Source organism: Xyrauchen texanus, chromosome 37 (assembly GCF_025860055.1).
Source record: "Xyrauchen texanus isolate HMW12.3.18 chromosome 37, RBS_HiC_50CHRs, whole genome shotgun sequence".
Lineage (NCBI taxonomy): Eukaryota > Metazoa > Chordata > Actinopteri > Cypriniformes > Catostomidae > Xyrauchen > Xyrauchen texanus.
The window spans coordinates 10,985,280-11,007,662 of record NC_068312.1 but is presented as its reverse complement, the minus strand read 5'-3'; the positions used below and the strand labels follow the sequence as shown (position 1 = coordinate 11,007,662).

General features: G+C 39.7%; 1 protein-coding gene across 1 annotated transcript; it reads left to right on the top strand.

The window, feature by feature from the left end:
• The first annotated feature begins 2,632 nt into the window (after positions 1 to 2,632).
• LOC127630619 (steroidogenic factor 1-like) lies at positions 2,633 to 21,501 on the top strand. Its single transcript, XM_052108240.1, has 7 exons — positions 2,633 to 2,740; positions 3,165 to 3,306; positions 4,020 to 4,501; positions 4,742 to 4,900; positions 18,107 to 18,226; positions 18,683 to 18,830; positions 21,245 to 21,501. The coding sequence occupies exons 1-7, from the start codon at positions 2,639 to 2,641 to the stop codon at positions 21,499 to 21,501; spliced, it is 1,410 nt and encodes a 469-aa protein (XP_051964200.1). The 5' UTR covers positions 2,633 to 2,638.
• The last annotated feature ends 882 nt before the right edge of the window (positions 21,502 to 22,383 follow it).

The following is a 22,383-nucleotide window of genomic DNA, read 5'->3' as shown; positions in this document are numbered from 1 at the left end:
AACCCGTCCAGAGCGCACAAATGCAGTCACAGCACACCGGCATAACAATACTAACCTTGGCTTGACTGATACATTATCACGTCTCTCACTGCCTCACTATCAAATGTGTTTAATTTCATGACTGAGGTGAAGACTGAACGCGGCTCCCACTTCACTATACAGGCAACACAAATTAACCAACAGATTTACGTGAGAAAAGACTAACAAAATATACTTCATATAGCCTATTGTATTCCTTCAGTCATACTTGCAAAACAGAAAAGAGTGTGGGCTACATGGCTTGTAATAGATGTAAACGTCATGAATTCAGTTTATGTCCATTCTTTTTTTAAATATAGGCCTATTATTATTTAGTCTATCAAAATGATGCAAAAAGGCATTGCACTCACTGCATTTACGGATTGTTAGAGATAGTCAAAAATATCTCAAATAGGCCTACACGTCAGTACAATAACCTTGAAAATAAAATGCCCTTTGTCAAGTTGTGCATATACAGGTACAGAAACAGCGCAACAGTGCTACACTGAAAAAAAAAATTGCTTCATGATGTAACATCTACATTAACTAGTTTTATTTTAAAACTAAAATATAAAAAAATAGTATGTAACAGTAGGTCTACTGCATCCACCTGAATTAGGTTACATCAACAAAACTACTTTATGTTTTAGATCAGGTATAAATGTTGCACTGAGGAAAAACTGCATAATGCACCAACAAAACACATAAGAATATATATATATATATATATATATATATATATATATATATATATATATATATATATATATATATATATATATATATATATATATATATATTTATTTATTTATTTTTTTTAAGAGGACACCTAGATTTCATAAAATGTTTGGGGTCGTGTCCAATATTGATATACTGTGTAAAAATAAAATTATGTTATTATAATTTAAGATATGTTAGATGGTGTCATTGATAAACATGAATACAACATTTTCCAAAAATTATTTGTAATTCGCTGTTAATCCTGCATCAATATAATGTTTTTTTTTATTTATTTATTTAACTGATCATTTAATGCTGCTCGGGCGCATCATCTTGGTGTGGGTTGTCACATGAGCACGTTATCCAATGAAGACCTCTCCTATGTTCTGATTCAATGTTATGTGCAAAGAAGATCGTTCAGCCACTGATAAAGACCTCAAACCTGCTAGTATTGGCTCATGAAGTTTTTAAATGACTGGAACTGAAACTTTTAGATCCCTGGAGCTGAATGAAATAGACGCTAATTTCATTGAAATGCTGGACGCGCATATTAAAGGTAAGAACAGTTCTTGTATTACATTTGTAAAGCATGAATTAAGAACTTGCGCTGTGCATTTTATCCCCCCCGTCAAACATTTTAAGTTTCAATTCTCCGCCTGGAGAGAAAATATACCATGAAGAATAAAAAAAAAAAAACAATTGTTGTAAAAAAGCTAGAAATAACCCTTATAATACATTCTTATTTCGCTAAAGGTAAAAGGTGTGTGAGTGTGCGATTACAGACCTTCAAACAGCATGATCCACTTACAAATACATTTGTGCATCATTAATATTTAATTGCATTCATGCCACTGATTGTTTTCACGGCCGAAAGCTAAAGGGCTAAGCTTACTTAAATAACTTAATTGCTGACTTGCATTTTCATTTAAAAATAATCTGTGTGTAGAAATATGGGATGCACATATTTAAAAAAACAAATTTTAAAAAAATCCTAATGCATTATGTAAGTGAAAATAATATCACTTTAATTTTGAACTGCAGAGAGCGTGGTGTCATAATAGAAAATTGACATAAACCGACACTGTCGTTAAAATAAGTTTATTTCAATATCTGTGAAACATCTGTATTCGGATGAAGTAATAATTATGCACATATTATTAACTAGTGCTTTTCCGGAAATAATCGATCGATTCAACCATGAATTCAAAATTTTTATTTGGTTTGTAATGATCATGATTAACTGTAAAAACTCAACTAGTCAGTACATTGTTAAATAATATCAAGTAAGTTTTGCAATGAATAATTGCCCTCTCATCCTTTAACAGGCCTTTTAGTGGACTGTGGTAACTTTATAAGTAAAGTATAGAGTGTGTGTGTGTGTGTGTCTGTTTTGGAGTGGGCGTGGGTAACAGGCATTACAAGATCAATACAATCAAATCAGTTGCTCACTGTACAGACAGGCCTACAGGATATTAGTAGGTGCATGAACAGATGCATTGGTCGGCGCTCAAGATCTCTATACCGTAATTTTATTTTAAGTATCCTTTTGAAGTGTCACCTTTTTCATTAGCCTGTGTGATTAAGTTATTTTGTCGAATTGATTCGATTTAAAAATTTTCAACTAGTGATATTTTTCAGAAATGAATGCACATGCACAAACTCGTAAAGGAGAACAGGCTAAATGATCTCAGTTGCAGATTTCCGCATTCTTTCTTTCTTTCAAAATAATTTAAAATGTTTTTCTTTATTATTATACAGTGATAGCAGAGTAATGTGTTTATGTGTAACACGAGATATGTCAAAAGGAAGCATGTAAAGTAATTATGCTACTGTAATCGTTATGTATGGTATGTAAATAAATGGTATGTATTCGATGCTTCCAGACGCATCAGTCAGGGTGATGGACTTCACACCAAATGAAGAGTTTGATGAGCTTTGCCCTGTATGTGGAGATAAAGTGTCTGGATATCATTACGGACTTCTTACCTGTGAAAGTTGTAAGGTACACTATACAATCTGTCGGGGTTTTAGCCTATGTATTTCGGTTGGGCTTTATAAAAATAAAAAGTATATATTTTTTCGTATCATTAACAATTTTGAAGGGCTCAGTTTATGCATATATTAGTATATTACAGGCTAAATTAGTTTCATATGAAGAAGCTGTAGCTAATTATTTGATTGTACATATAGAATGATCTCTTCTGCATTATACTATAATAGGCTAATGTGTGTGTTACCGATCATTTTGGGGTTTGTGTTTAAATATAACAGGCTTTATTTTAGATTTCCACAATCCACGCGTACTTCTTAAGATGTCCCATCATTTAAAAGCCACAGTGAAAGTCTTAATTTTGTTCTGTATTGTTGTTTGACCATTGGATCCTGATAGAAAAAAAAAATCCTTATTATATACTATTATTATACAGGGGTTTTTCAAGAGAACGGTTCAGAATAACAAGAGATACACATGCACACTGAACCAAGACTGTGGCATTGATAAAACCCAGAGGAAGAGATGTCCTTACTGTCGCTTTCAGAAGTGCATCAGTGTCGGCATGAGACTCGAGGGTAAGCATTGCTCCCCATCAGATCAAAACAACAACTTCGAAACTTGTAGTTTTGCATGTTGTGTTTGCGTGATGTGGCCTATTTCATGATCCTATTTAAAATCATTTTTGAAATGGTGACGTCAAATGTAATGACATTCACTTAGCCTATTAATATAAAGCCCGAAAGAGGAAAATTCTCTCTTTTTTTTTTAAATGATTACTATGTAAATTATTCTTTAAAAACTTTCTTTCATTTTGGGCAATACGTAGGCCTACGTATCAGAAAACGTTACAACCTACAGTCTTGTGCTATGTCTTATTCGGTACATATAGGCTAGAAGATGGCCAAATCCCTGTCATTCTGTCTCATTTTGTTCTCCGTGCGCGCGATTCCCAGGCCGCGTGCAGAGAAGCACCTGTTTCCGCGCGCTCCTGTGACACATTCCTCACGCGCTGATAAGACTCGCGGATTCATGTAGGCTCTTGTAGTTCACAAAAACCAGCAAGGAAAATGTCCATATGAAGAGAAATATCCGTTTGCCTTTTCCCCCCTGACTTACTCATTCCTTGCTTTATTTGGCTTTTTATTCACAGAGCTCTTAAAATAGGCTATCCTGAGGTAGCCTAAATTGCTATCTGTGCTACATTTACATAAAGTAGCATGCATTGTTTTGTCTTATTGAGGATAAGATGTAGCCTATCCTAATACTTGGTTTCCTTGTTTCTCCCCAGCTGTCCGAGCAGATCGAATGAGGGGGGGAAGAAACAAATTTGGCCCCATGTACAAGCGTGATCGTGCCCTTAAACAGCAGAAAAGAGCTTTAATCAGAGCCAGCTTTAAAATAGAGCCCAACCCAAACCTGCCATCCACTGCCCAGTCTGAGTACCCTTATCCCAGGTCACTCCCCACTCCCCATCCCTCTTCACTATCCTCTCCAGAGTATGACTGCCCTCCTCTCTGCCCGACGGCCCTGGGTGTGGCCCTGCAGAGCTATGGGTCATTTCCAGCTCAGTGCCAGTACACTGCTCCGTCCCTGCCTACTAGATCCATTAAGGCAGAATATCCACATGCATACTCCAGTTCCCCTGACTCTTCACTAGGGTACCCCTACCCTGATGGCTGCATGCCTGCCTCTCCACACACTAGTCCTATGCACCCAGGATTGCCCCCACTGGTGCTAGAGCTGGTCAGCTGTGATCCAGATGAGGAGCAGGTATGGGTCTAATGATCTGGATATTGTAGTGAATGAAGTATGTCACTAAATATTCAAGATTGGGGGGGGCGTGCGCAAAAACGTAGGAATATGACAGTAAAACCCATATTGATTGAACACTAATGTTATGTTTGGGTTAAGATTGAATGTTTTGTCATTAGTTACAATATCTGGTTTTATTGAGTTACACCAATGTAATTTTAATGTTACAGTTAAATGAACATTGTTTTGTGTTTCCAGGTGAGAGGGAAAATCTGCTCTTTTCTTCACCAGGAGCAAAGCGGCAGGGGTAAACTGGATAAACCGCGGCCCTTCAGCCTGTTGTGTGTCATGGCGGATCAGACACTATTCTCTATTGTTGAGTGGGCAAGAAGTTGTGTCTTCTTCAAGGAACTAAAGGTACAGCTTTACAGAGTAAAGAAAAGACAAAATGAGGGCACGTGTGTAGGTTTACTAAGCTGTGCTTTGGGAACAAAGATGTCCTCAGAAGTTTACTAAATCTGCACATCAAAATGTGCCTTTGTTGATGTCTGGGGATATTTTCAATTAGAACAACTTTTAATTATTTATTTATTTTTAATTTGATTAGATTTATTGTATTTAAAATTTTTTTTAAAAAAATCTATTTTTTTTTACACTTTGCAATAAGGTTGCATTTGTTAACAAAAGGTAACTGCATTAGAAACATGAACAAACAATTAACAATAACTCTTTTTTTTAATTTATTAATCTTGAATAATGTTCATGAGTGTTGGTATTGGGACTCAAGTATGCAAGTGACACGAGATGATGGGGTTGCTACAGAAAATGTGCTTTTCATTTCTCATTTGGTTTTTGAACACTATTGGTTAGGTTTAGGTTAAAGTTTTAGATTAGGGAGATACGTTTTGCTCATTATAACCTCCATCTAAAAATTAACCGGAAAAACCTTGTCTTATTACGACACAATTTCACTCGCTTTTGATGCCCCCAGCTGGACATTAGCCATTATATAATTTTTGCACCAGTGCGGTGTTCACGTTCATACCGACTAACACCGGTTAATAAGGCCGGTTAGATGCTAAGTGATACTGTGGGGTGATTTTTCACAATAGGGCGGCACGGTGGCTCAGTGGTTAGAAATGTCACTCACAGCAGGAAGGTCCCAGGTTCGAGTACTGGTTCAACAGGGTCTTTCTGTGTGGAGTGTGCATGTTCTCCCTGTGTTCCCGTGGGTTCCCTCTTGGTGCTCCGGGTTCCCCCACAAGTCCAAAAACATGCAGGTTAAGTAAATTGGAGACTCTTGAGCCACTGAGGGTTGCGTCAGGCGTAAAACCTGTGCCAAGTAAACATTTTGAAAAATGGCTTTTAAACAGCGGAAAAGTAACATCTCTTTGGCAGCGAACCTGCTTCATCCGTGCATTCTCTCCATCATGGTTTACCGCCCGGGTATTTAGTTGTCCAGGCAAATATATCACTTATTGTGGGTTGATGCAGGTTTAATGGTGGTGTTTTATTACCTTTCATCCCAGGACCCAGGTTAGCTGATTTGGTAGTGTAATCACATTGAATGTGTGTGAATATGTTTGTTTTGTTCCCTCCTACGGCTGGGTTATATGCAAGAAATTTGTTCACAATATTTTTATTAAGAAAATATATATATCACAATATCTAATAACATCTGCAACTCTGATGAGGGATCAGTGAATATTCTTGCTTTAGTGATTTTGCATTGAAAATTAAATTAATGTATTTAATAAATGAAAAACTTAAACCAAAGACATTTCTAAATTAAAATTGCTCTTCCAACGAAATGGAAAAGCAATTAAAATAAGAAAGTGGTCAAAAAAATTATATATAACCACCTTTCCATTTACCGTCATGCAAGTATCCGTCTACGACAACAGGTGGAAAATTAATAATACATATTAAGATCTAAAAACAATTATAAATGTAAACATAATAATTATAATGATGATAATCGTCACTGAAATATGGTTCGATGTGAACGTGTATTTGTATTATTTTATGATTAAATCACAGATGTATAGGCTACATATAAAGTGATCCTGCAGAGTTGCACTCACAACGAACTATTTGGAAATAAAGTGACCATACACTGTGGCAACCCTACTGGACATTTTGCTGGGAAACTGCAGCCAGAAGCATGTAATTGTGAATTGTGCTTTGCAAATATTTTGCCACGGTCACGTAATGTTCATGAAGTCTATGGTGTGTTCTCATTTAAATAGCTCTGTAGACTTCTGTGATTTACACAGCTCTGTGATAATCAAAATGTTGCATGATCCTTTAGGATATAAGGTTAATGTCGTGTCTCATCAGTGTATAACTATTTTGGAAAAAGTCTGCTGTTTTGTCACCCGATCCTACATCTTACTGAACGATAAAGGTTAGGGTTACCGGCACCAAAACTTCAAGATATTGTGTAGTTGTTGACTGTTTTGCTGTTGACAGCTTTTAAACTAAGATAAATTTTGGTGTGTTGTTTTTTATTTGTTGTGTTGCTGATGTCTGTGTCAAAGTCCAAATGGTTGCTCAATGAAACAGCTTAACTGTAAATAGATATTCTGAAAATCTTATTGGTTGATCTAAATCTAGCATGGCATGTAATCTTCTGTGAGGTTCTACAAGGAACGCTTGCAAATTGTGCAGTCTTGCAGTGCTAAATGTGTGAGTAGAGATATAAAGAGGCATTAGACATCATTTGGAATCTATAATTTGGACACTCAGTTGCTATTCAGGTCAGAGAGCGGTGCAGATTACAACATATTAAGATACAGAGTTGCTTTAAAGTTAAATAGGTTGAAACAAGCAGAATGTGTCTCAAACGTCATTTTTAAAGGGATAGTTCACTCAAACTTGAAGATTCTGTCATAATTTACTCATCCTCATATCGTTCCAAACACATAAGACATTCTTTGTTCTGTTGGAAACAATTGCAGATATTAGGCAGAATGTTAAGACCCCAGCATACGGAGAAGTTCTTCATTTTTCATTCAGAGGTAAAAAGAAGTTGGAATCAGCTGTGCAATGAAACACTGTTTACGAACATTCAGACACTGGCCACGTCGCTGGGGGAGGCATTTAGAGGGACATTTTATTATGAGGATGCTAAAGACTACAAATTAAATATTAACTAATATGACATTAAAATGTGTTAATAATGACTTCATGTCTTATTATATGTAACGCGCACACGAAGAGATAGTCACAATGTCGGGTAAACTGCTTTATTGGCAGAAAGTCAATAGTACAAAAGGGCAAATTCAGAGAAGCGTCGTATAGGGGAGCGTAAGGTCGAAGACAAAGGGGCTAATCCAGATAAGAGTAGTAAGGGGAGCGTAAGGTCGAAGCCGGGAGATCAGAATACACAAAGACAAAACAAGCGAGTAGAATAGACAGGGGAAAGCTAGCGAAACACTAGAGCTGGCAAAGCGAAGGGGTAAACTAAACAATAACCAACAAGTGTGGGGAAAAAGGGCAGAGTATATATAGAGGATGTGAACCGTGCAGGTGAAACTAATATTCTGGTGATTGGGAGCGAGCGTGAGAGCTAGAGGGGGCGGGGTGAACTTGAGGATCAGAGTTCGTTACAGTACTCCCCCCTCTGCTACGGACGGCTCCGGACGGCCGCGCTCGGTTGCGAGGAGCGCAACCTCTGGGAAGTGGTGCGGGATGATCGGATGTTAATCCAGCTTGAGGGCTTGGTCCAAGACATCCCTCGACCGTACCCACGACTGTTCCTCAGGTCCGTAGCCCTCCCAGTCTACCAGATACTGCAGCTCGCCACCCCGACGTCTGGAGTCTAACAAGGCCCGGACAGAGTAAGCGGGCTGACCTCCGACATCGAGTGGTGGAGGGGGTGTCTGGGATGCAGTGGGCGGGAACATGGGGCTGTAAAATACGGGCTTAAGAAGGGAGACATGAAACACAGGACATATTTTGTAGCGGAGAGGCAGCAGTAATTTGTATGTCACAGGGTTTATTCTCCTTAAAATTTTAAAAGGGCCGATGTACTTGGGGCTCAGATTTTTTGACGGGAGACGAAGACGGATGTCTCGGGTTGATAGCCACACTCGCTGGCCCGGATGGAAGATAGGTGTGGGTCTGCGTCGGCGGTCAGCCTTCGATTTCTGGGTTTGGCTAGAGTGTTGTAGACGGTCATGGGTGGCTCTCCAGACCTGGGCGCACCTCTGGGCCCAGGCATCCACCGCAGGAACATCACTCGGGTGTGCCTCCCAAGGGAAAAGGGGAGGCTGATAGCCCAGGACGCATTGGAATGGGGTGAGACGAGTCGAAGAGCTGACCAGGCTATTCTGGTTGTATTCGGCCCAAGGGAGGTAGGTGTGCCAAGTTCCCTGGTTCTGAGCACAGTAGGCTCCGGGGTTAAGGCGCTCGGTCTGGCCATTGGTTTGGGGGTGGTATCCCGAGGAGAAGTTTAGCTGGATGCTCAGCCTGTCACTGAAGGCTCGCCAGAATCGAGACGTGAACTGGGTCCCTCTATCCGAAGTGATGTCCTCGGGGATGCCAAAGTTGCGGAAGACATGACAGATCACAAGGTCGGCTAGCTGAGTGGCATTGGGGAGTCCAGGTAGGGAAATTAGGCGGCACATCTTGGAAAACCTGTCTACCACCACTAGGATCTCCGTTTGACCGTCTGAGGGAGGTAAGTCAGTGATGAAGTCCATGGAGATATGGGACCTAGGCCGACTGGGTATGGGCAACGGTTGGAGGAGTCCAGCGGGAAGGTGACGAGGCGTTTTGGATTGGGCACAGACTGGACAGGAAAGGACATAGTCGTGGACATCGTCCTTCAGCGAGGGCCACCAATATTTCTTAGTGGGTAGCTCCGTGGAACGGGTGATGGCCGGAACAAAGGGAGGTATGGACCCATTGCATGAGCTGAGGGTGAATAGTGGTAGGTACATACATCTTGTTGGGGGGGTTTGAGGAGGCGCAGGTTCGTTACCTTGAGCCCGTAAGATGGCCTCCGTCAATTCCCACCTGACTGGGGCTACAATGCACGACGTGGGGAGAATAGACTCTGGCTCCGAAGGTTTAGAGCCAGAGCTGAAAAGTCTGGAGAGCGCGTCGGCTTTAGTGTTCTTGGAACCGGGGAGAAAGGTTACCGAAAAGTCAAAATGGGTGAAGAACATGGCCCACCTGGCCTGTCTGGGTTTCAGCCTCTTGGCTGAACGAATGTACTCCAGGTTCTTGTGGTCGGTGAAGACAACGAAGGGGGATTTAGAACCCTCCAACCAATGACGCCATTCCTCCAAGGCTAGTTTAATGGCCAGCAACTCTCTATTCCCGACGTCATAGTTTTGCTCAGGGGGAGACTCTATGGGAGTAGAAGGCACAAGGATGCAGTTTAGCGGGAGTACCGTGTAGCTGCGAGAGTACTGCTCCCACCCCCACTTCAGAGGCATCCACCTCCACCACGAAAGGGAGAGTGGGATCAGGCTGCTGGGGAATAGGGGAACTAGTAAAGGCGTCTTTTAGTGCTTGGAAGGCTTGTTGAGCAGTGGTGCTCCATGTTAGGGACTTCGGGTTGCCTCGTGTTAGGGTAGTGAGGGGTGCGGCAATCCTCCCAACGTTTCGGATAAAGCGCCTGTAGTAGTTGGCGAAACCTAGAAACCGTTGGAGTTCTTTCAGCGTCCTAGGTTCTGGCCAGGACAGGACTGCAGCCACCTTGTTAGTCTCCATCCTCATAGTTCCTGCGGACAAGACATAACCCAGGAAGGAGACGGAGGAACGGTGAAAGGCACACTTTTCTGCCTTCACAAATAAGTCGTGTTCCCGAAGTCTTTGTAACACCCTCGAGACGTGTTTGGTGTGTTCCGACAGTGAGGAGGAGTGAATTAATAAGTCATCAATGTAGATGACGAGGAATTGGTCCAACATGTCACGGAAGATCTCGTTCATAAAGGACTGAAACACCGAAGGAGAGTTAGCGAGGCTGTACGGCATAACAAAGTATTCGTAGTTCCCCCTGGTGGTGATGAACGCAGTCTTCCACTCGTCCCCCTTACGAATGAGTACAAGGTTGTACGCGCTCTGGAGGTCAAGTTTGGTAAAAATGTTGGCCTTGCTGACTTGTTCATGGGCTGGCTGGATAAGAGGCAGGGGATAGGCGAACTTTACCGTTACCTTGTTTAAGGCATGGTAATCGATGCAAGGACGAAGACCGCCATCCTTCTTGTCCACGAAGAAAAACCCTGATGCCACCGGGGAGGTGGACGGTCGAATTATGCTGAGATGGAGAGCCTCATCTATGTAGTCCTCCATAGCCTTGGTTTCAGGCAGCGTTAAGGGGTATACTCTGCTTTTAGGGAGTGGGGACCCCGGAAGGAGATCGATGGCGCAATCCACGCTATGGTGTGGATGGAGATTAACCTGGGTCCTTTCAAATACATCAGCATAAGAAGAATACTCAGAGGGAATGGAGACCAGAGATCTCACTTTGGGGCTCTCTACAGAGGTCGAGCAAACAGGTAGGTGAATACAGTGAGACAGACAATAGTTATTCCAGCTCAACAGTTCCCCCATGAGCCAGGAAATATGGGGGTCGTGAAGAGACAGCCAGGGGTGACCTAATACTACTGGGTCTCTAGGGGATCGAACAATAAAAAACTGAATGATCTCCCTGTGAAACAAGCCAACTTGAAGGGACAATGGTGTAGTTCTGTAGGAAATCAATCCCGATCCGAGAGGTGCTCCATCCAAAGAATTGACTTTGAGAGGGGGTTCCACCGGACTAAGTGGGATATTAAGTCTCTTGGCCAAGCCATCGTCTAAAATATTCCCCGCTGCCCCGGAATCAACTAGGGCTGGGGCAGAAAAGGAGACATCGTTAATGATTAACACCACAGGGAGGCAGACTTGTTTCTGGGTGATACTCAGGATGACTGACGTTCTCACCTGGCTTCGGGAGAGAGAAGGCTGAGGGCAGACTGGGCAAGAGGCAATGTGATGACCCGGCTTGCCACAGTACAGACAGAGGCGCTGTGTCAAACGTCTGCAAGGGTTAATGGAGCATGGCCAAGCTGCATGGGTTCAGGACCGGGTGTGCTTTCGAGTGGTGGGGGTTGAGATGTGTTAGAACCCACGGTGCATTCTCGGAGGACCGAGGGACTTCTAAAAGCGCGATCGCGTAGAAGGTTATCAACCGTAATGGAGAGTTGAATATACTCCTCCAGCGACAGTGATTCACCTCTACAGGCTAGCTCCATCTGCAGTTGGCTACACAAACCCAGACGGTAGACAGTAAGAAGAGCGGGGTCGCTCCACCCGCTACCAACCGCAAGGGTGCGGAAATCAAGGGCATAATCGGCGGCAGTGCGTGACGCCTGTTTAAGAAACATAAGGCGGCTGCCCACATCTCTACCAGCTGCCGGGTGATTAAATACCACGGCAATCTGGTGACAAAATCGATCGTAGGAAGTGAGAAGTGGGCTATCAGCAGTCCACAACGCGGTGGCCCATTGTCGCGCTTTGCCAGTGAGAAGGGAAATCAAAAAATGAATTCTCTCACTGTCGGAGCGTAAAAGGGGGTGATACTTCATATAGATGGTGCACTGCATTAAAAAACCTTGACAAGTGTCCGAAGAGCCATCAAACCTCTCGGGAGTTTGAAAACTCACAGCGCTTGGAAATACGTTGGGAGCCTCAGCGGGCTCAGGGACAGACACAGGTGGAACAGGGTTAAACTGATCAGAAATGGCACGTACCGTCTGTAGTATCTCCTGTATCTGCTGTCCCTGGGCTGTGAGCGCTTGGTCGTGTCTCCCAACCGTAGATCCTTGGGCGGAAAGCGCCGCACAAATCCGCTCTAGTGAGCTTTGGAGGTTCTCCGTGGGATCCATTGTGACTATGTTCTGTGGGGTTGGTTATTCTGTAACGCGCACACGAAGAGATAGTCACAATGTCGGGTAAACTGCTTTATTGGCAGAAAGTCAATAGTACAAAAGGGCAAATCCAGAGAAGCGTCCTATAGGGGAGCGTAAGGTCGAAGACAAAGGGGCAAATCCAGAGAAGAGTAGTAAGGGGAGCGTAAGGTCGAAGCCGGGAGATCAGAATACACAAAGACAAAACAAGCGAGTAGAATAGACAGGGGAAAGCTAGCGAAACACTAGAGCTGGCAAAGCGAAGGGGTAAACTAAACAATAACCAACAAGTGTGGTGAGAAAGGGCAGAGTATATATAGAGGAAGTGAACCGTGCAGGTGAAACTAATATTCTGGTGATTGGGAGCGAGCTTGAGAGCTAGAGGGGGCGGGTTGAACTTGAGGATCAGAGTTCGTTACATTATATGAGTAGAACTCATTCAAGATCAGTAAAACAAGCTGTTTTAACTATTTTATGAAAATGTAAAGTATTAAATATGCAGTAGATAACGTGTAATTTGTCATGTTTACTTTCTGCATTCATGACGCTAATGCATTAACATGCAATATGCGCCATACTATGTGCTGAAAACACTATTATTGTAATTTATGATGAAACTGATACTACTGCAAATATGGGTGTATAAAAGATTGTTAATGGTTACAATACAGACAAAAGAATAATGACAGGCATGTCTTACTGTGGGCAAATGTGGGCTTTTGCTGCAGATGGTGGTTGAGTGAATGGGCACTTAGGAGCATTTGAGTAGATTTGATTCCTTTAGTAGACTAATTGAAAAAAATTAATTGCTCCACGCGAACAATCGTACAGATGCAGGCAAATTTGCACCCACTCGATAATAACTCATGCAAGATAGTGTGTTCATATTGACTGATATTAACTGACTGGAAGTGAATTAGCTGTCAGACTCAAAGTAGGTTGAGCTCCAGGTCAATTCTACCAATGACGTGGACCAATGGCAGTAAGGTGTTCAGCAGCCGGTACAAAGTTTTCCTGAAAGCTCGCCCTGGCGAGTTGTTACGAACCACTGAAACAAACTCAAAAACAGGCCAGATTTAGTTCTAAATGACATCACACCTGTTCCTTCTTTGATTACATGGAAAGTATGTAGGGGGCTTTAACCTCAGTCACCATTATAGTGAATGGGGACTGAGGTTAACATTCTGCATTACATCTCCTTTTGTGTTCCACAGTAGAAAGAAAGAAAGTCATACAGGTTTGGAATGACATGTGGGTGAGTAAATGATGATAGAATAGTGTTAATAATCTGCCTTAACAGATATACTGTTGGGTTATATATTTTGTCTCACTTTAAATGGCATAATTCTAGAATGACAGTAACGTACTGTATATAGAATTTAAAACTTTGTTTTTGCCTATTCACACCTGCATGAGTTTTACATGTTTTCTGCACAATCCATTCCATTTTGTAGTTATGGCAACCTTTGTCAGTATCCACAAGTCAGGACGTAAAATGTGTTGGAGTTTGAATATGCTTGCCAGGGACTGACTCCTGCAGACACAATGCTTTCAGAAGCGCTTAATTACATTCCATGCAGCAGATAGCTCTGGAATCCAAGCTCTCCATATCGTCTGAGTTCTGCATTGTTTTCAGCTGCTGAAAGGTATCATGCAATGCAAAAAATGTGGATTGCATTCAGATTTAAGTTTTCTTGAACTCTATTTAGAACCGTGCAATCCCCCACATGCTTGTCTACATCTTTTTTTTTCCTTTTTTTATTTAGAGCATTTTTTTCTCCTTGGAATTGATCAACCTGACTTATAAATGAATGCTACAATACCTACAGTAATTTTTTTGCCAACTGATATTTACATGGCTTATTGTATATATAACAACAATTCCCAGGTGAAATAACATTAGGCGCTGCAACAGCAATGACTTCTATTCACTTTCACTCAAATCACGTGTATAAGGGCAGATCATTATGCCATAAACATAAAGCCTCAGACAATGCTATTTTATGGCATCTAAATTCAACTTACTTTAGTGCATGATGGAGTGAGTATTTGCACGACTGTTTCCACTCTAGTAGTCTGGTGGAAACACAAAAATGAAGTTCAAACTGAACCAAAAGTGTTGCTGCAGTGGTGTGGGGTGTAATGATGGTGTGGATGTGCTTTTTTTGTGCTGATGACCCGGGTTCAAATCTGCATTTTGTCCCACTTTTTCCCATCATCTTCCCTGTCTCCACTTTTAATATTTCCTTTAATACTGCTTATATTAATAAATAGAAATGAATAGAAAGGTTGATTTCCTCACAGTGTTTTGGTCTCGGTGAAGATTGGAGAGTTTAGAGAAAGGTTTGATCCAGGTAATATGAACCATGGTTTTACTATAGTAATATTGTAGTAACCACGTTTTTTGGTGGAAGTCACAGTTTTCATGCAATTAACCATGGTGTTAAAACAGTAATATGGTGTTAATGTAGTGACCATGTATAATTTTGTGGTTACTATGATTTTACTACAAAATATCATGGTGAGGTTTGGGATTGGTTTCTGTGGGTATCTGTGGGACTCTAAATAAACACAATGAACATGCTGTAGTGATAACCCTTTAGTGTATGTTAGTATTTAATTAGGGCTGCAAATACTGTCTAACACTATTTGCGTTGATGTTATTTTATGTACACTTATTGCAAAAAAGCCTCTGCCTAAATCTTAACAGTAGCCCATCTAAAAAGTGTTGCACTTGCAATGCAAAGGACTGGAGAAGGAGTCCAGAAGAGAGTGCAAGTTGACTCGCATGTGAGTTGAGAAGTGTCATAGAAGCAGCACAAAATGATGTGGCCACTTCAGCAGTTGTTTTTTCATCTCACATTTGCTTTTATGACATTGTCGGTTAGGTTTAGGTTTAAGGATTTGGGAAGGGAGGTGACATTTGTTGATTTTAAACTCAAAGTATTAACCTTAAAAATCTCATCTGAATTTTATTTCAAATTTGCTTTTTCTGACACCATTGGTAAGGTTTAGATTTAAGGTTTACTGGAGGGAATTAGGTTTTGTTGATTTAAATCACAATAGATTATTAACCTTAAAAACCTCATCTGTTTGGGTGGACATTTCACCTCGGAACTGCTACTATACATGTAATGAAATACGTAATATCATATTGCAAAAATATCAAAATATTTTTTTGACATCTGGCTGGAATAGATTTTTAAATATCAATATGAGGGTATATTTTATTCTAGAATGTATTTATCTCATGTATTTTCCAACAGAAAACATGTTACAATAGTTACATATTCAAGAACACTTCAAAGACAGCGAATACAAATAGCTGAGAGCAACAGGCCTGCTGTGTCTGCATAGGCACTTAACCTAGATTTGATTAGACCAGACTAGATTAGAATATTATGAAATGTATTACATGTGAGATAACTCATCTCATAAAATTCACCATAGAGATATTTCCCCACATTTTAAATATCTGGGGCATTTGTGTCACATTCAGTGGCATGTTTGCCTCAAGCCCTTTTTACACTGGTGCCCAACTGGGTGTTTGTATTGGTGATCATTTGTATACAGCGATTGTGCAGTGAAAATCTAAATTGTGACTTACTTTGTATCCACAAACTCTGTGTCTAAACAAGTGCGGTCATGCTGTCATGTTGCTGGCAGTTTAGACTGGACGTAGAGGGCAGATATATTGTTTGAGTAATTGTGTCTGTGCTATATATGGCACTGAAGTTCTATTAGAGCTTTACGGTGCATCAAAATACTGACACAACATGGCCTTCACAACTCACCAAAAGGACAGAGGATTAGAGGGGGAGGAAGAGGTGGAAAGACAAGAGGGATGGAGAGACTGATGAAGGACAAACAGAGAGGTGAAAAGGTGTGAGAGGTCATCTGGCGTTCATAAATACAGCACGTTCGATGTGAGCACAGCGGCTGATTTTTTATGATCTTGATCCGTTTAGCTGTTCATCTGTGTGCAAGGGCTGTATTTCTTCACAGGTTTGAATTTTAGGGTCAGAGGCCACACGTTATTGCTTGTTGTGTAGTTGAAGACCATTCTGGATGATTTGAGTAGAACAGACAGGATCAGACGTATTTGATTTTTGTAGAGGAGAGAAGGGGGGATGATGATGCCACTAGCCAGATTCAAACTCGCATCACACACTTAATCACCGCAGTTTAATATGTCGAACCCTGAAGTGGAGCTTTAATGGATGTAATGGGTGTCACTCACCCACAGTCAACTGAGCAGACAAGGCTTTGGTACTTACTGTAAAGTGATTTTATTTAGATACTATTTCAGAAACGTTACTGTTTGAATAATAGGACTGTGATTAAATGTGATTAATTGCAAGATACGGCAGTGTGCAGGATTTTTTTCTTGTATTCAACGCATCTACAACCATTCAAATGTGCAAGATGTGTTTATTTATGTTCACAATTAATTAGGAAAAATAGCTTTTTGCTTGTAAAGTACAGTTCAAATGTTTTAAATGGGACATAACCAGTAAGTACTGGAGTTTGGCATAATCTTTCACTACAGAGCTTGGGAAATAGCTAGTCATGCCATTTAAAAAATAAATAAATGTATATATATATATATATATATATATATATATATATATATATATATATATATATATATATATATATATATATATATATATATTAATAATATTAATTATAACAATTCAAATGTATGTAAATGCAAATACGAAGGCTGGAATTGGTAAGTTCTAATAAAAAATTTTATCGTGTGTCGATACTTAATGAAGTTACAATTAGATTCTTATTAAAGGGATAGTTCACCAAAAAATGTAATTCCTCTCATCATTTACTCATCCTCATGCCATCCCAGGTGTGTATGACTTTATTCAGCATAACACATTTGAAGAAAAATATCTCAGCTCAGTAGGTCCTTAAAATGCAAGTGGACTTTAAAAGCTCCAAAAAGAACAGATTGTTAGCATAAACATCATCCAAATAACTTCAGCTGTTAAATTAACTTCTTCTAAAGTGACACTATAATATAAAAATAAGATGAAAAGATAAATAATTAAGTATTTTTTATATATAAACTATCACTTCCAGTCAGCAGCAGAATGAGCATTCATGAGAGCACTGAATTTACGTGGTTTCTTGTTTGACAAATTCGCATTGGCATGTTACGTGTAATCTCACAATCTTCTTCTGGTTGAGACATCCAGGGTAAACACACAAACACATTGTGAGTAAACAATCAGCTACAAATACAGATCTAAACCAAAACCAGTGAAACTTCTGTGCAGTGTTCCTCCTTCTCAGTTGTAAACAGTGCTGCTCTTCCGGGTGTTTCACACATGCCAACCTGATCACATCATACAATGATTTCAAAGTAGCTTCAAAGTACTTAAACATTGATCTTTTTTGCACCAAAAGCAATGTTGTCACTGTAGAAGACTTTAATTTAACAGCTGGAGTCGTATGGAAGACGTGTATGCTGATTGTCTGCTTTTTTTTTAAATCTCCATTCACTTGCATTTTAAGGACCTACTGAGCTGAGATATTTTTTTATTTTTTTCAAACATGTTCTGCCAATGAAAAAAAGGTATACACACCTGGGATGCCATGAGGGTGAATAAATGATGAGAGAAATATGGGTGAACTAACCCTTTTATAACAAATAATAACAATGTCATAAACAAACAATAAGACTGTACATCCCATGATTTAGGTGGGAGATCAGATGGGGCTGCTGCATAACTGCTGGAGTGAACTTCTGCTTTTTGATCATATCTGCAGACAGGTGCGTCATGGGAGAGAGAACAGTCTGCTTCTCATCACAGGACAGGAGGTGAGGTTTTTTTTTATTTATTGTAGTCACCATTTTACTCACATTCTTAATTAATTGCTGCTAGACTCTATCTACTGTATTTATTCTGCTCACTACAATTATACTAGTCACACACCCATACAATACATTTTGTGTACATACAGTAGGTACAATACATATGCTTTGAATACCATGTCAAATTCCTATAAGTGGAACTTGGCCAATACATTTGAATTCTGATTATAACTGTGAATGATTTTGCATTGTTTTAATTTTTCCTGACTGCAAGAAAGGAACATAAACTATTTCTTTTTTTGTCAAATGTGATATTGAGCTGTTAAATATATTATTGCTGGCTAGCAAAGTGCAGATCATTAAAATATTCACCTTAAAAGAAAATCTTCTGAAAGTGGAGACAGTCATGTATGTTTTAATACCTAGCAATTGTGGCCCTAATGAAGGTGTTGCGTTGTGCAGATTGAGCTGTCAGCAGTGTTGGTTGAAGCAGGACTGACTCTGAACAGTCTAGTGCAGAGAGGACAGGAGCTGGCCAGGAGACTGCAACATATGCAGGTGGACAGAAGGGAGCTGGCCTGCATGAAGTCTCTTATTCTCTTCAACCCCAGTGAGTATGGCTGCATCATTATACGTAAACATATACAAAACTCTAAAATTATTAGCGGCAAAGCACAGAATTGTACTGTGACACCTATTGTATTTTTTAGTTTTGTATTCTGTAGTTTTCTTATTGTTTTTCCTCACCAATGGGTGTCTATGGCAGCCCTATGGACCATACATAGGAAAATGATTAAATTTGGCACACTGATAGCAGTGGGTATGAAAAGCCCTCAGATCAAATTTGGGATCTCTAGGCCAAAATCTATAGTGCCACCACCAGTTAAATGTTTTTGCAACATATTCTTTTTGTGTCTAATTTCTCTCTTCATGATGATTGTAATGGACCCCTTACATTAAAACTCCACCCTTTAGAGTCCACGTTTTTTGGTTATAAATTTAAGCTTCATCCAAGGTGAAGTTAACAATGTTGCCATTAAAACAGAATTGAGGCTATATCTCTGAGACACTTAAACAAAACTTAGTATGCTTCATTAGGGCCATGATCTTAGGACACATGCCATGTTTGGTGACAGGATTGCACCTATGGGTCACAACATTTAAAAAAATGGCTATTTAAAAAAAAGAAATTCCTTGGGTCATGGGGATTTTGATGATACCAATTTTTCCTACATCACGCATATTGCCTCTCCACCATTTTTAATTTTATAAAAAGTTATGTATCTTTTGAACGCTTTTCGCATAAATAAAAAATTGGTATCTGTCTTCGACATAATGTCCTGAGGGTACCCAAGCAGTCTGGAGACAGCGACACCTATAGATCAAACGATTACTATACAACACTTTTGTGTGCTTACTTTAAACCTGGCATGTCTCTTTTCAATCGTTGAGACAACTGTGTCAACTGAGTGGGGTAGTGTGTACATTTCTGGACTACATCCTCAAACGTTGGGTGTTCGAATCCCACAAAGGTTCGTTTTTAAAATTGTACTCCTGTTTACCTTTGGGTCTTCACATTGGGCTTACTACAATGTAGGCTGTACCAGAGATATTTTTTTTGCAGAGATGGGCCACTTCTGTTCAAATGAATGGGAGGAATTGGAACGCTTAACCAAGGAGTTCTGAGCGCCCTACTTGGGGTTATTATAAACCAGTGTGCATTTGAAATGTATATCTTAATTATTTTGTGGCCCCGTAATTGGTGCTCACTACAACTATATATTGCACTTTCCTTTTGATGGGAAAGTATATACCTCTGAGTATGTATTAAGACAGTTTTCCTGTATCATGACATGCTACTCATTATAGCATTGCGTTTTATTTCCACAGACCCCTTTGTTGCAAATTGTTTGCATTTAAGCGTGCAACATCTAGCTACATTTTTTCACTTCAAATTCATCATTACTTTACTTTTAGCTTCATACTGTAGATCTAAAAAAACTGCTGTGGTAGCTTTGGCCCCATATTCATATTTTTTCTTTATATACCTAGCATGTATAACATCCATAGCATAAGGGATTGTGTGCAATATTTGCTCAAAACACATTAATGGATGCATAATTTGAAAATCTCCTTAAAGTAGTATATCATCCAGATTCCTTTGATATACTGTTTTCAATGTACTTTGAAACGGGCCACACTAAGCCTAATCTTGCATACTGTTTTGTACAGAATAGTGTGTAAATCAAGATATAGCCTTTGTCACTTCGATCTCACTCCATAGTTTAAGTTTAGGCAATGTCAGAGTACAGCACATTTGTTTTGATTTTTCAGTTTCACTGAAGAAAAGATGTGGAATTTGTGTAGCATATGTACATTTATTTATTTATTTGGAATTTGGTCAGTTCATTGCAAGTGTTCATAGGGGTATTATAGATGTTCATTTTTGTACACAATACAGTAAAAAATTGTGCATTTGATGAATTTCATAAGCACTTTAATATTTTAAAATGATCAAATACATCACAAGTGCATAGCAGTGCTTAGCAGTAAATGTACTTGTAACTATAAATTGTTAAACCTTTTCTTAGAAATTTCCAATTATAGTTTCATTAGCCATAATAAACAAAACATCTGAAAACTGCATTTGAAAATGAAAGAATTTATTGTGTCCTCTCTCTGTCTCGTTGATGTTTTTTTTTGTTTTTTTTTTCATTCTTCAGAAGTAATATGTGTCCTTCAAGTGCATTGAAATGATTTTTCAACATTTTAATTACTGTGTGAAAGGCACTTATGATGAGGACTGCTAATACTTTAAAGTGGTCCATTAATGGGTCAGGCTATTGTCACCCTAACACACACACCCACCCACACTCACAGAGACAGGTTGGGCTATTACTTACACACACACACACACACACACACACACACACACTTAAAAATGCACATACTGGGAACAGCTAATAAATACACTGAAATAAATTATATATGACCATACAGTATAATCGATTCTCTCTTCTCTAGATGTGAAGCTCTTGGAGAACCAGCAGTTTGTGGAGAATGTTCAGGAGCAGTTGAACAGCGCTCTGCTCGAGTACACACTTTACTCGTACCCGCAGTGTTTTGACAGGTTCAGCCAGCTCATACTGCGGCTTCCTGAGGTCCGCTCACTCAGTGCACAAGCTGAGGATTACCTGTGCTACAAACACCTGTGTGGAGAGGTGCCATGCAACAATCTTCTCATGGAGATGCTTCATGCCAAGAGATCTACTGCAGTGTGAAAGTGAAATGTGTGTGTGTGTGTGTGTGTGTGTGTGTGTGTGTGTGTGTGTGTGTGTGTTAGAGAGAGAGTGTGTGTTGTATTGAGTTTAAGCCTTACTGTATGTGCCCACTGTGAACACTTTTCCAAAGGCAATAATTTCATACCTTACATGAATGAATATACTTTTTCATTTGCACCCTCTTTTTCAGCATTTAAACATGGCATGACAATCATATTTGGTTCAGAGAGCAGTTTTTATATATACAGACCATTTTACACTTTCCTTTTTTTCCTTTTGTATCATGTGTCTTTCATTCTCCGGAGTGTAATCTTATATTCTAAAGAGGAATATTTATGTATCGTTGTTATTTACCTTAATGCCCTTGTGCTTTTTTATAGATAATGGTAATTTGACTGTTTTGTACTTTTTATTGTGTGACAAATCCAGCTATTTAAAATGTTCAAAGGGGCCAGTCCAAAATGTAATCGCATTCAAAGTTTTTTACTGAGACAAGTATCATCAACATGTAATAACTTTGATATTTAAAGCACATTTTTATTACAAATGTATTGTCTTTCCATTGAACTGAAAACATCTGATCACAATAAAATACTCAAAATGAAATGCATGCTGCAGTTCATGAAAAATCACTTGACTAGAGTCTGAGAGCGAGAGATTGCACGTGTGTGTGTGTGTGTGTGTGTGTGTGTGTGTGGCAGTCTGAAAAACTTAAAAGTGCTGTGGTCAGACATGCTCCGTCTCTCTGAGAGACTCTTCTGTACGGCAATACTAAGGGCAAGGTCAGAAAACATTCACACATGTTGCCACTCTTGCGTGCTCACAAAGGGACAGTGCATCTTATAAAATCCATTTGAAACATTTAAGATCTTTATCACTATT